Source organism: Ochotona princeps, chromosome 28 (genome assembly GCF_030435755.1).
Source record: "Ochotona princeps isolate mOchPri1 chromosome 28, mOchPri1.hap1, whole genome shotgun sequence".
Taxonomy (NCBI): Eukaryota; Metazoa; Chordata; class Mammalia; order Lagomorpha; family Ochotonidae; genus Ochotona; species Ochotona princeps.
This window is the reverse complement of record NC_080859.1, coordinates 10,193,605-10,206,758: the sequence shown is the minus strand read 5'-3', so window position 1 is coordinate 10,206,758 and position 13,154 is coordinate 10,193,605. Positions and strand designations below refer to the sequence as shown.

The 13,154-nt window shown below is 39.6% G+C and overlaps 1 protein-coding gene across 3 annotated transcripts in view; it reads left to right on the top strand.

Moving 5' to 3' along the window:
* FAM172A (family with sequence similarity 172 member A) overlaps positions 1–13,154 on the top strand; it is a 301,851-nt gene that overhangs the window by 54,517 nt on the left and 234,180 nt on the right. For all 3 annotated transcript variants that reach the window (XM_004586200.3, XM_004586201.2, XM_058656305.1), the window contains one exon: positions 2,932–3,123. In XM_004586200.3, coding sequence (XP_004586257.1) covers positions 2,932–3,123 — 192 coding nt within the window. The remainder of the gene's footprint in view (positions 1–2,931; positions 3,124–13,154) is intronic.

Genomic DNA, 13,154 nt, shown 5'->3' with positions numbered 1-13,154 from the left:
TACTTCACACCTCACATAAATAGGCATAGAATGTTCTCCATTGCTGTATCCTGATACTTTTGTAGAATATTGAATTCCTAAGTTAACCTACTATTTTCACTGCAAATTCTTGTTCACCCTTTTTCATACAACATGTGTAAATGAAACAGCATGGTTAGTGGAGTTCTTTGGTGTTTCAAAATGAACTGTTAGCTACTAAAAACTGTTTTGTGCAGTGTCACTGACCTAATAGTGTTGGAAGCTGATTTGTCAATAAAGTGAGGTTGTGTGCTGGAATGACCTTAGTGTATATTCCTTCATGAAAACTTAGCTTAATGAATTATCACTGTTTGAAGACAAGTGGTCTTTGAAAGGACATTTCTAAACCTAATTAGGTTAATGAAAATTTATTTTATTCTTGTAGGTATTTTAATACATCAAATTAGCATAACTTTATACAAAGTAGCTTATGGTTACCATGTGCGGAATCAGAATTTTGTATTAAGATGAGATCATTATCACCTAGTAATACTAAGATATCGCTCTCACTCCATTGTCATTAGCATAATTATATTCACATGTTTTGTTTGCTAATTTTATTGTTCCTCTTCTTTGTTTTTTTTCTTTTGTATTATGATGTTCTCATGTTTCAAAGTCAGTTTTTTTTAATATTGAAGTGAAATTGTTGTTGATTTATTTTTGGCTACCCTAATTAGTGACTTTTCAATATGCTTGAGCAGCATTCTAGTAGATACAAACTACATTTTTGTTTCTGAAAATAAGTATTGTTCTAATTTTAAAGTGATTATTCTGTAGTTCAAAGTGACAGTGTTTCATTGTTTAAGACTTAATGACTCTCTGGCAGCAAATATTAGTCCAAAAATGAGGGGGAAAAGGTGGTGATCACAACCCACTGGAAAGTACTCAGCTCCAAGTTTTTTCATTAAGAGAAACAGAAGGCCACTTGCATGGTCATTCTGCGCCCCATGAAGGCCTCACTGACTGTAAGAGGCACTCTGTTTATTGTGTTTAGATGTACTGGCAATCGAATAGCTGAAACATGTAGCCTCTTACTCATTGTACACGGACAGCTTTTCCTTTCCATTTTTCCCTTTATTCTTATCACCATTTCCCATTTTTAGCCATTTTAACTGTTATCACATAATTGTTCTGGATAAAAAGGAAATTTTCTTCTCAGATTTGATTTTCCTCTGTCATCACCTCTCTTCTGTGTGACTTCACTTCTTTGTAAGTTGCTTTTTTTGTATGTAACATGCAGGTGATTGTGACACTTCCTAGCATTGTTTCTGCACTTTTAGTTGCTAGTAATAATGTTGCGGTTGTGTCATTTTAGCTCTCTGTGTACCCTGCTCAAAATTAGCTTAATCAGTAATAGGTGCTTTGCGAAATAGTGAGTGCATTAAAACCATTTGGATGACCTACCTCTTGCATGATCTATTTGGTTAAAAGTTTTCTGTCTAAGAAGGTCACTAGTGATACTGGATAAGCTTCCTTATTCCAAAAGGCTCCATTTTAGACACTGAGATTTTAGTTGAACACAAAGCAAAGAACGTTGTGCCTTCCTGGTTTTTGTGTTGTTGTGCAGAGTAAATGGTGAATATACAAACTCCAGGCAAATTTACAAAGTAGAGCTTCTAATATATTCAGTTGCTTGTAAACAGAGAGAGGGACTAGGAAATTCTTGGAGAGATGTTTGGAGTCTTCTTTGAGTTGGCCAGGGAAGTCCTCCCTGTTTAGGCAGTGTTCAAGCCCAAGGCTATTTGAACAATGGACATGTGTACAGGTTGTACAATGGCTAAGCATTCCTTACAGGGACTAATCTGCTTATTTTATAAATAGAGAAAATAATTTTCTTTTTCTGTTTCTGTGTATGCGATTGGTAAACGTTGAGAATCTGGAACATACTTGGTATCGGTGTTTTCATGTATTTCTTGTTTTACAATTTCATTAATGTGTGCTGTAGGAAAAGAAAAGCTTTTGCGTGACACAGCGTGAGGTTGACCTTCTCTGGGTAGGGGCTGTGTGTTACCAGCACTGCCACCTCCTCAGCCTCTTGCTTTGGCCCAACCACACAAAGGCTTCATTCCCCATCACTGCTGCTGCCAATATGGGATATCCTTGAGTTTGCGCCAAGAAATAAGGAAATCACCCCTTCCTACACTATTTAAATCAAAATCATTCATCATCTTGTTAAAAACTTAACTGTATGCAAAATAGACAAAAATATTTTTTATTCGTAAAAGTGATTAGCATGCATGGTTATTAAAGAGCATGAATAATAATGTCTCATAAAATAATTGTTATGTAATCCTGTATTCACAATTTAAATAAAAGCTGAAAATGGATTTGTATAAAACAATATGTAGTTAAATTTTAAATGTTTCCTCTCTCCTTTTCAAAGTTTGGTAGTAATTGTGGCTGACTATATGGTGTTCTAATGGGTGTATCTTTCCGTTGGTTCTTTCCTGTTTTCTATTATCTGTGCAATATGCTTCTTTTTGAGAATTAAAGATTTGGTAAGTGCAGTTTGTTCAATCTGATTAAACTACCTAAATCTCAGTGTTATCTTGTGTGAGTATCATAATGGCTCTATGTTAAGCAAATTGTGATTGAAAGAGATCATTTTTTTAAAAAAAACATAGCACCTAGGCCATAGAAGCCATTCAGAGGTGTTATTTAAAATGATAGTATAATGTTTAGCATACAACAGTATTTCCAATACTTTACTTCATTTGTTTTTATGTCTTAATTAATATCATATCTTGCTCATTCATTAATATCTGACAGTCTGTAATGCATGGTTTCTTATTTTTTTACTTCTATATTCCTGAAATGACCAAGTAATATTTTATAGAGATCTCTAAATTATTTCCACATTTATGCATATGAATGATCAGAAAAAATGATCATATTATTATGTTTAAATTTCAGGTTGATGCCACTGAGAATGAACCAAAGAGTTTTATCTTCATGAGTGAGGATGCTCTGACAAATCCCCAGAAACTGATGGTTTTAATTCATGGGAGCGGTGTTGTCCGGGCAGGCCAGTGGGCAAGAAGGCTTATCATCAATGAAGATCTTGACAGTGGCACACAGATACCTTTCATTAAGAGAGCTGTGAATGTAAGTGCAACTTCCTTTATCCTTCTGCATTTAGCTAGTGTTATAAGTTTTATATTTCTTAAAAGGATGTATTTTAAGCATGATATTCTCACACTATGTTGTTTTCATGAAAAGTCATTCTCCATTATTTTAATAGCCAAAGGAAAAGCAAAGTAGTTTCACGAGCATACATAGATTTTGATGATGTATTTGAAATGATTATTTTCAATTCTGAATTTTTTTGCAATTTTAGTTACACAAAATAACAACCTATAAAATATTCAGCAACCTGAGTGAATGTTTCTGAGAAAGCTTTTTGCTTTCTATATATTTTAAAGTATATATATTCTATATGTTTTAAAGTGTATATTTATAACTGCTGTTTGCTTCTTTATATTTTAAATCATTTTATTTATATACAAATTAAGGAGCAAAGTGATACTTCCCATCATACTCCCCCGTTCCTGCCTCTGTTGCCCACTCACCCTCCTTCTTTCCTTCCTTGCTTCCCTCCTTTCTTCCTTTCTTCCTTTCTTCCTATCTGTCTTTCTCTTTCCAATTAGATAGTGTTGTACTTTCAGTTTACTTCCCATTCACAGGCTTACCACTCCAGTAGGTAAAGAATTCAACAAATAGCAAGTGGGGGAAGAAATAGCACTGCTATTGCTCAAGAGTGTAGACAAAGGCTGTTAAACAGTCATGACATCTCAAGATGTCAGTGTTGCTCACACAAATGATACTTTTTGTACTCTCTGTATTAGTAACCACAGATCAAAGAAAACATTGGAAGCCCTTGCTTCCCTAGTTTAGTGAGGTAGGAAACGGTAGATTTGCTGTTTTAAACTAATGTCTTATTCTTTAGAAAGAAAATGGAATTGATTTACTGGTTTTTTTTTTTTTTGTAATTTCCTTAAAGTATTTCCTAATGCCATTAAGTAAAATGCTTTGAACATAAGACATAGAAGTACAAAATAGTATTGTAACGTTTATTGAGTTTATTGTTCTTATTTGAACTCAAACTTTTTAGAAATTTACATTTTAATTATGTGTTTAAGATTTTCCTTCTTGTAACAAAATAGTTTGTTTTCCACTGACCTGTGCTTGTTAATGTTTGTCTACTTTTGTTTTTATAACATATTTTACACTCTATACAGACTTACCAAACTTTAAAGTATTGGTTTCTTCCACATGTGAAAGTGATTTTTGCTCAAAAATGAGGTTAATGTGCAATTTTCTACAAGTTAGTAAAAGAAGATAGAATACTTAGAATTAGTATATGTGTCCATGTGCTCTTTATTGGTTTTATTTACCAGAACTACATTACTATATTTTTATAATTAAAATTAGCAGTTCTTTCATCCACTAATGATTACACAGATAAAAATAGTATGTTTTCTGTAAACTCTGGAATGATAAATAATAGTAAAACTCAGCTCTGCTTCCAAGGTATGCTTTTATTAATAGATTTTTGAAACCTTTAAATACTAGGAGAAGAATTTCTTAGGTTGATTGTACTTTTTCAATTCTCAGAGATATGCAAAGAAAAAAATCACAAAGGCATTATTTTTGGTTTGGTTTGGTTTGGTTACTAACTTCCATAGTGTGCTTTTAGAGTTCTTGAAGTAAATATCAAAGTGAAGTTTAGATGGAAAACTTATTAAATTTTCAACTTTCATATTTCAGGTTATAAACAGTGAAATGAACCTTCTCTCTGACATGCCTGTTTATGGTTAGAATAGATGTTCTGTATATATTTTGCAAAGAACATTATATATGAAATGAGTTATAATTCTTTTTTTTTGCTTTATATTCTTTTTTTTAATTTATTTTATTATATTGTTGTTGACAATGTTTACATAGTTAATTACGGTTAAAAAAAAAGGTTCAGGGGGTATAGGGAAGTGGGTAATACTATTATGTCTGTATTGTTTCCATCATGTATCCGAGGTAAAGGGGGATATTGAGGGAGAAGCCCCACCTGGTTTCCCGCCCACCCCAAGTCCCGGATGTGGGGCATGCTCTGAGATATTTGCTCATTTTTTTTTTAAGATTTATTATTATTGGAAAGCCAGATATACAGAGAGGAGGAGAGACAGAGAGGAAGATCTTCCATCCGATGTTTTCACTCCCCAAGTGAGCTGCAACGGGCCGGTGTGCGCCGATCCAAAGCTGGGAACCAGGAACCTCTTCCGGGTCTCCCAGGTGGGTGCAGGGTCCCAAAGCTTTGGGCTGTCCTCTACTACTTTCCCAGGCCACAAGCAGGGAGCTGGATGGGAAGTGGAGCTGCCGGGATTAGAACCGGCACCCATATGGGATCCCGGGGATTTCAAGGCGAGGACTTTAGCTGCTAGACCATGCCGCCAGGCCCGCTCATTTGGTTTTAATAGTTCTTCAGTTATGAATTGCTGAAAGTTTCGCTCGATCAGGTCATCCGCTGATTGATATGGTCCATCATAAAGTCTCTGTTTGCCCCATATTTCGCTGCCAACATATAGCTGAGATGAATGATTGACCTGTTCTGTCTTCTGTCTTTTCTTGGTTAGAGTTCTGAGTCCAGCAGTTCGATTGGGGAGACTAGATTCTTGTATGTTCTAGCAAGCACAGGGCCCGGCACAGTCCATCACCCCGATCAGCTGGTGGTTTCAATTGCTGGGTTGGTTCTGTTTTCAGTCCCGAGTTGCACTGGAACCAATGGGTGTTGCAGTCCAGTCTGGTTCTGCCCAGCACATACTTGGCCCTTACATCAACCAGTGGGAGTTGCAGCCTAGTCGGGGTGACCCACAATAACCCTCACCAGGCCCGCCCCCTACCCTGGTTTGCCAGTATGTGTAGCAGTAGACCAGTCTGTCCCCCATCCCATTCGGCTGTTGTACTTGTCAATAGGTATTAAAGCTTAGTTCCATCTAACCAACTCAACCATCCAGCCATCACGGATGTTGTTGAGTGCCTCTCTGTCTAGCCACCCCAGCCCCCGTCCTAGTTTTCATGCCCTCCCACGGGAATAGTGACCCAAGAGGGGGGAACCCACTTTTTCCCTCCCAGGTCTCTCAGTCCCGGTTTATGCACTCTTTAGGTGGTTCTGTGATTTGACTTGACAGAATTAGTCCCCAGTGCCAGCTTCTGCCAGCTGATGCTGCAGCAAAGCCCAAACATCCCTCACCCACTCTAATTTATGGTTGCACCAGCAGGAATAATCAGCCCAGCCTGGCTTTTCCCTGATCTTGTCCACATGCAGCGCACAGATGTTGCAGCCTTGCTTAGTCTGGTCTGTCCCCATCCCAGCCCACGCTCTCCAGTGGGAGTAGCTGTCCGGCTAGGGGACCAGCCCCTTAATCTCCCTGCCAGCTCTGCCCCTCCCTTCCTGGATCTCACGCGTGCTGGTTGAGTGCTGCAGTCAAATCCAGTACAGGCAACCACGCCCTGGCATTCCATAATGTGTACTGGTTTTGTCGCGAACAAACCCGGCTCAACCCACACTCTGTTCTGGTGATCAGATTTGCCAGTGGATGACATGAACTGATTCAGCCTGGTCTGCCCCTGACCCATGCCGAATGTGTGCCAGGGGAAACTTTCCATGGCCTATTCTGGGCTGTTTCCTATCATGCTTCTTGCGCTTACCTGCAGGGACTGTGTCCTGCCAGAGGAGTTGCCCAGGCTCCTCCATCAGAACCCCTCCCAATGCCAGATGTTGCGCATACCAGGGAGTCCTTGAGCCAACCCTACTCAGTTCACCTCCTGTCCTAGCAGGAACAGTGGCTTTTTCTGGCTGGCTTTCACCCCATTCTGGTTCTTATTGTTGGATGTTTCAGCCCAGCCATGGCTCGTCCATACCCACATACAGCTCACACATGGCTTAGTAGGGGGTTGAGACCCAGCCTAGTCAGTCCCACGTCTACCCTGGTTCTCCATGACACCAGATGGTGTTGGGGTCTGAACTGGCCTGGTGCATCCAATCCCAGCCCATACTAGTGCCTCGGGTGACTAAAACTGTTTCCTAGATAGAACGCAGCCCCCATTCCAGCACACACGCCCCTTGGTGGGAACCTCAACCCAGTTAGGGTGTCCCCTTACCTCCCCAGTTGGGCCTGTTCCTAGCCATAAATTATGCACCTGCCCGTGGTTGCTCTGAGGACCAGTAGGTGCAAGAGCCTGGCTCGGTAAGACCTGTGTCCATGCTGGTTTCTAGTTTTGCTTGTAGGCTAAGGTTTGCTCAGTCCTGCCCAGTACATTCCGTTCCATTACCAATTTCACAGCTCAGCATTGTTAAGTGATTAGAAGTTCTTCAAAGGAAGAGTTACTGGCATTGGGAATCTTTAGGATTGACTCAGATACCAGAAACGGTGGGGTCAGCCTGGAGCTACCTAAGCAGCAATTCAGACAACCAATACCCCAGAGCTACCCGGCCGGGCGGCCAGCAAGCAGAGCCTGGCGCCAAATGGCGCACTGGCCGCCCAGGCCCAGCTCACCATGAGCACATGGTGGCTGGGATCGGGATCCGAGCAAGACGCTCCTGCAGCTGTCCTGCAGCGATGGACTTGGTGCACAGAGCCGATAATAACACGCTTGGACTACTGACTGATGATCAATAGCCAAAATTTATTAGGGACAACAGACTTTATATGCTGAGGGTCATACAGGATTAGGGTAGAGATACTTAGTTCATCAACAGAACCATCAACTGTTTCTATGCCTTAGTTTGGAAGTCCTTTTGCCTTGTATATTACTTCCCACTCAACTGTTCTTATACAAATGATATCTCATCAGGTATACAAAAGGTAGCCATACAGTTGTTCTCATGCAAATAATATCCAGTCAGTCACACACAAGACATCCATTCAGTTGTTTATCATACAAATATTGTCCCATCAACTGTAATCCTGTGCTCGCTGACTATGGTCGCTGACCTACGGTCACAATGTCCTCCTACACGCTCCCTCCTTGAAATGAGTTATACTTCAATTGCTATTTGAAAAAATACTTCAGCAAACAAAAATCAAATGCTTTCAACATGACAATGGTTGGTAAATTATTTTATGTAATTATCCGGTCCCACATAAGCCTTGTCTTTTCTAGAATGCTCTATTGTTGTGTGAAGTTTTTGAGTGAAAAAAAAAAATACACAGTAACCCAGGCCAAAAATTTTTGTTTGAGCTAAATGTCTGTTGATATTCAAAGCAGGAGAAATTTTCGTCACTAATATTAGAAAAGCAAGTCATTTTATTCTTGTTAAGTCGAAATATTGATCTGGTTTTAGTACCAATTCATTGCCCTATTTCTTACTTGTCTGAATCATGGCAACTTAATGATTCCTTGAAACAAAGTGGCTAATTTCAAAGCATTGTGAGCCTCTTTGAAATTTTAGTTTATATATTCTCTTTAAAAAATTAAATTTCATGGTGAAAATATAAAAATATCTATTTCTTTTAAATGCCTGTCAAGTGGCTTCTGATACTTCAGTGTCACCTGAGCTACTGTTTCCTCTGGAGGGGGAAGTGGGAGAGGAATGGGGATATGATAGAGCAGACGAAGATTGTTTGAAAGTATACTATTTTGACTTTTTTAAATGATTTATTTAGTTATTTGAATGTCAGAATTGGGCCCAGCGCCGTGGCCTAAGAGCTAAAGTCCTCGTCTTGAACACGCCTGGGATCCCATATGGGCGCTGGTTCTAATCCCGGCAGCTCCACTTCCCATCCAGCTCCCTGCTTGTGGCCTGGGAAGGCAGTCGAGGACGGCCCAAAGCCTTGGGGCCCTGCACCCATGTGGGAGAGCCGGAAGAGGCTCTGGGCTCCCAGCTTCGAATTAGTGCAGCACCGGCCGTTGCGGTCACTTGGGGAGTGAATCATTAGGTGGAGGATATTTACCCCTGTCTCTCTTCCTCTCTCTGTATACCTGACTTTGCAATAAAAATTAGTAAATCTTTTTTTAAAAAAAAAGAAGAAAGAATTGCAAGTGAGAAGGAAGGACAGAGATCCTCTAGCTGCCAGTTCGCCGGCCATTGTACATATAGCCATCATTAATGGCAAAGCGCGTTACCTTCCCGTTGGGGGCTCCCACGGGCTTATATCAGAGTGTTGGTTCAGGTTATGGCTGCTCTCCTTCCAACTCAGCTCCCTGCTCCCCGCTTCCGGGAGACAGCTGTTGATGGCTCATGGATGTGAGTCTCTGCTACATACACGGGAAATCTGGATGGAGTTTCTGGCTCTTGACTTCATCCTGGCCCAGCCCCAGCTGTTGCAGTTCTTGCGGGAATCCATAGAAGGTGGGAAGATTGATTTCTTGATCCCTGTGTCATTATAACTTTCACATAAATAAAATTTTACATATTCCATTCATACTTTTAGTAAGACATTAGAAATCTGAAATTGGATTCACATCGTTGCAAGATTAAATCTCCCTCTGCCCCCTAATAGTGAATCCTGTCTGCAATTGGAGTTTTTGCAGAACTGATTTTGTTTAAATGTGGTGACCCACAGTGGTTCATTGGTGTTAGGATTAGAACCACTCCCAGAATAACCCACATGATTTCTTTCCTCAACCCCTAGAGCTACATAGACATTGTTTGAAAATCACAGGTATTCCTGTTTCTTGCATTTTAAACAATCTAGTACTTTATTATCAAATAGATATAAAAAGTTTATGTTGGAGGAATGATGCATGTGACCTCCATAAAAGGAACAGAGAGAGTGGTTGTCACTCAAATTAAGCCAGCTAAATGATGTTGCAGGGCTAGGACTGGGCGCAGTAAGTACTCACTCACTCTCGGGTCCATGCATTTTTGCACGAGAGCGCTGAGAGTAAGCACTTCTTTAAATTGTGTGGTCTCCAAGCTGATTGATTTGCAGGGCTGTGATGATCATGCTGCCATGGGTGACTGTCTGATGACTTCGTAGGTCCTGGAGTGGACAGGACTCAAGATGGCACACTGTAGCAGGTACTTCAATGTGGAGTTCACAGCATGTTCTTGGTTCTTCTTCCAAGTAAAATAGCGGAATGGTAAACTGGCAGTTCTCCAAACTTGGCTCTGAGACTGCAGGGGCAGGCAGCAGGCTTCTCCAGCATTAAATGCCTTGAATATCTATAGTATGAGAATCCTGAGACCTCCAGCCAGCCAAAGTTCTTCAACTTTATGGTTGCGCTTGAGTGGTTGGAAGATAGATTCTGTGTGCCCAGTTCCCCTCCTTATCTGCTTGGTTTGCAATGTCTTTGTTATTTATCTCTGGCACTCTGACACTCTGCTTCTAACACATCATTGAAGTAGCTGTTTGTTTTTGGTTTATTTTCTCTCTTTTTTAGAGATGGAAGAGTGCCAGGCACCTCTCCTCAACCATCTTGTTGACATATCTCTCCTAGATCCAATATGGTATTTTAATTACATGTCTTCCATGTATCTGTTTCAGTGAAAGGTAGTCCCTCTACAATTTGTATCTCAAATTTCTCCTCACCTAAAATACTTTGTGGACCTGGGGAGGCAGCCTCATTAGGTAGTATTCATCACATTGGGATATTTTAGCATTTTCTCCTAGAAATTATAGCAATTTTAATGAGACTAAAGTAAAAATACGTGACTCTTACTTAATTCTTATAAGAATTCACTATTTCAAAATTGAGGTCAAAGTTTCTAGTTTATAAACCATTGGCTTCCAGTATAATAAGGTCTGCTGCAATTCTTTGTTTAACTTATTGATTCTTCTTTTGTTATTCCATTTTTGATATTTCCCACTTTTTGGATAAATTTCTTTGTAATGTTGATGATTGCACATTAGAGTGTTGCCTCCACAAATGTACAGTTGTCATTAAAAATGGTTACCTAAAGCAGTTTCTTTTCCTTATAGTAAGTGAGTGAGTAAATTTTTGGATTACAGCTGCTACCCTCAATTTCTATTCTTTAAGCAAACTATGTCAGGGTCTTGCCATTTCAGTGTAAGCGTCTGACACTTGGTGATGAATATGTTTTAAAAGTGTTGTGATGAGTATCCATGGTGAGTAGATAAGAAAATGGGACTGTTTGCTAATCTAGGATATCTCTGTTATTTTTAACAGGAGTAATACCAAAACTTCAGCTTATGAGAAATTAATAATTATATCATACAGACAAAAGATGCAGTATCATGAAATATACATGTTTAATATCTCATGAACATGAAAAATGCTATGCACTTTTAAATATACCTTTATTCAAGTGACTTCATCAGGTTGGAAGCTTGTTTTGACATCACTAAATGTATTTGTGAAAATTAAAGAAGTGCTTATTAAAACAAGATGCTATTTTTCTTTTTTTTTTTTTTTAAAGATTTATTCATTTTATTACAGCCAGATATACACAGAGGAGGAGAGACAGAGAGGAAGATCTTCCCTCCAATGATTCACTCCCCAAGTGAGCCGCAACGGGCCGATGCGCGCCGATCCGAAGCCGGGAACCTGGAACCTCTTCCGGGTCTCCCACGTGGGTGCAGTGTCCCAATGCATTGGGCCGTCTTCGACTGCTTTCCCAGGCCACAAGCAGGGAGCTGGATGGGAAGTGGAGCTGCTGGGATTAGAACCGGCGCCCATATGGGATCCCGGGGCTTTCAAGGCGAGGACTTTAGCCGCTAGGCCACGCCGCTGGGCCCAAGATGCTATTTTTCAAAGTAGCAGATAAGCTGATAATGAATGGTTGGATAATCAGTTGATAATAGAAGTTTAGATATTGGTGTGAATTGTTGTCATGTTTTTAAATGGAAATTTAATGACATCTTCCCAACTTTAATATGCAATTCTAATTTACTTTTGTAGGAACTTACAAAATTTATACAAAAAGTACAGTACAAAAACTGTATATATGTACAGGAATGCTTATAACAGCAGTTTGTAATAACAGAAGCTTCTAACCAACTTCTATGACCATCAGTAGGGCAGGGTACTGTTTGAGTAAGTGATGGTATGAGTTTCTCCTGGAAGATTATATTGTTATTAAGAAGAATAAGTTACATGTGCCTATGTATTTTTCATGTGAAATGAATCCAAGGTTATTAAATGAAAAACTTAAGAATGTGTACACATACGTGAATATGTACTGACATTTCTGGAAGCTTATGTAAGAAACCAAAAAGTTTCTTCTGTTACATTTCATCTTCAGTTTTTATCTTGAGTGTTTTTTTATTTTTCAGTGTTATTCTATAGCTAAATTTTACTTTCATAGTTTTAAAATTTTGTACTTAAAAAAATTTGGAGGAAAGTATTCATAAAATATCCTAATGTAATCCAGTAGTTACTGACTTACCAGTTTCTAAAACAATTTTTGAATATAAAATACAGACTGCTGATTTGATTAATTGGTAGATATTTTCTTTAAATAATAATTAAATTTAGACCACTGATGCAAATTGGTTTCCTGTTAGAAACATTGAACTACTAAGGTATAAATTTAAAACAAGATCATTAATTCAAAGGTTATATTTATTTCAAATTATTTATTTACTTGAAAAACAAAGTTACAAAGGGAGGCGGAGAGACAAGATAAAGATAGTTTCCATATGCTGGCTGTCTTACCAAATGGCTGCAACTGCCAGTGCTGGGCCAGGCCAAAGCCAGGAGCCTTGAGCCTCATCTGATCTCCTGTGTCAGTGGAAACAGCCCAAGCATCAGGACCATTTTTTACTGGGTGCATTAGTAGATAGCTAAATCAGAAGTCAAGCAGCTGGGGCCTAAACTGGTGCCCATATGGAATGCCAGTGTTGCAAGACAGTGGCTTAACCAGCTACACCAAAATGCTGACCCCTGCTTCCAAGTTTTAAAACTAAACTCCAAGGCTCAGTGCATGAACCTAGTGGCTAAATCCTTCCCTTGAATGCACTGGGATCCCATATAAGCACTGATTCATGTCCCAAATGCTCCGCTTCCCATCCAGCTCCTTGCTCTTGGCCTGGGAAAACAGTAGAAGATGATCTTAAAGCCTTGAGAACCTGCACCCATGTGGGAGACCTGGAGGAAGCTCCATGTTCCTGGCTTCTAATCGTCTCAGCTCTGGCCATTGCAGTCACTTGGGGAGTGTACCAGCAGATGGAAGATGT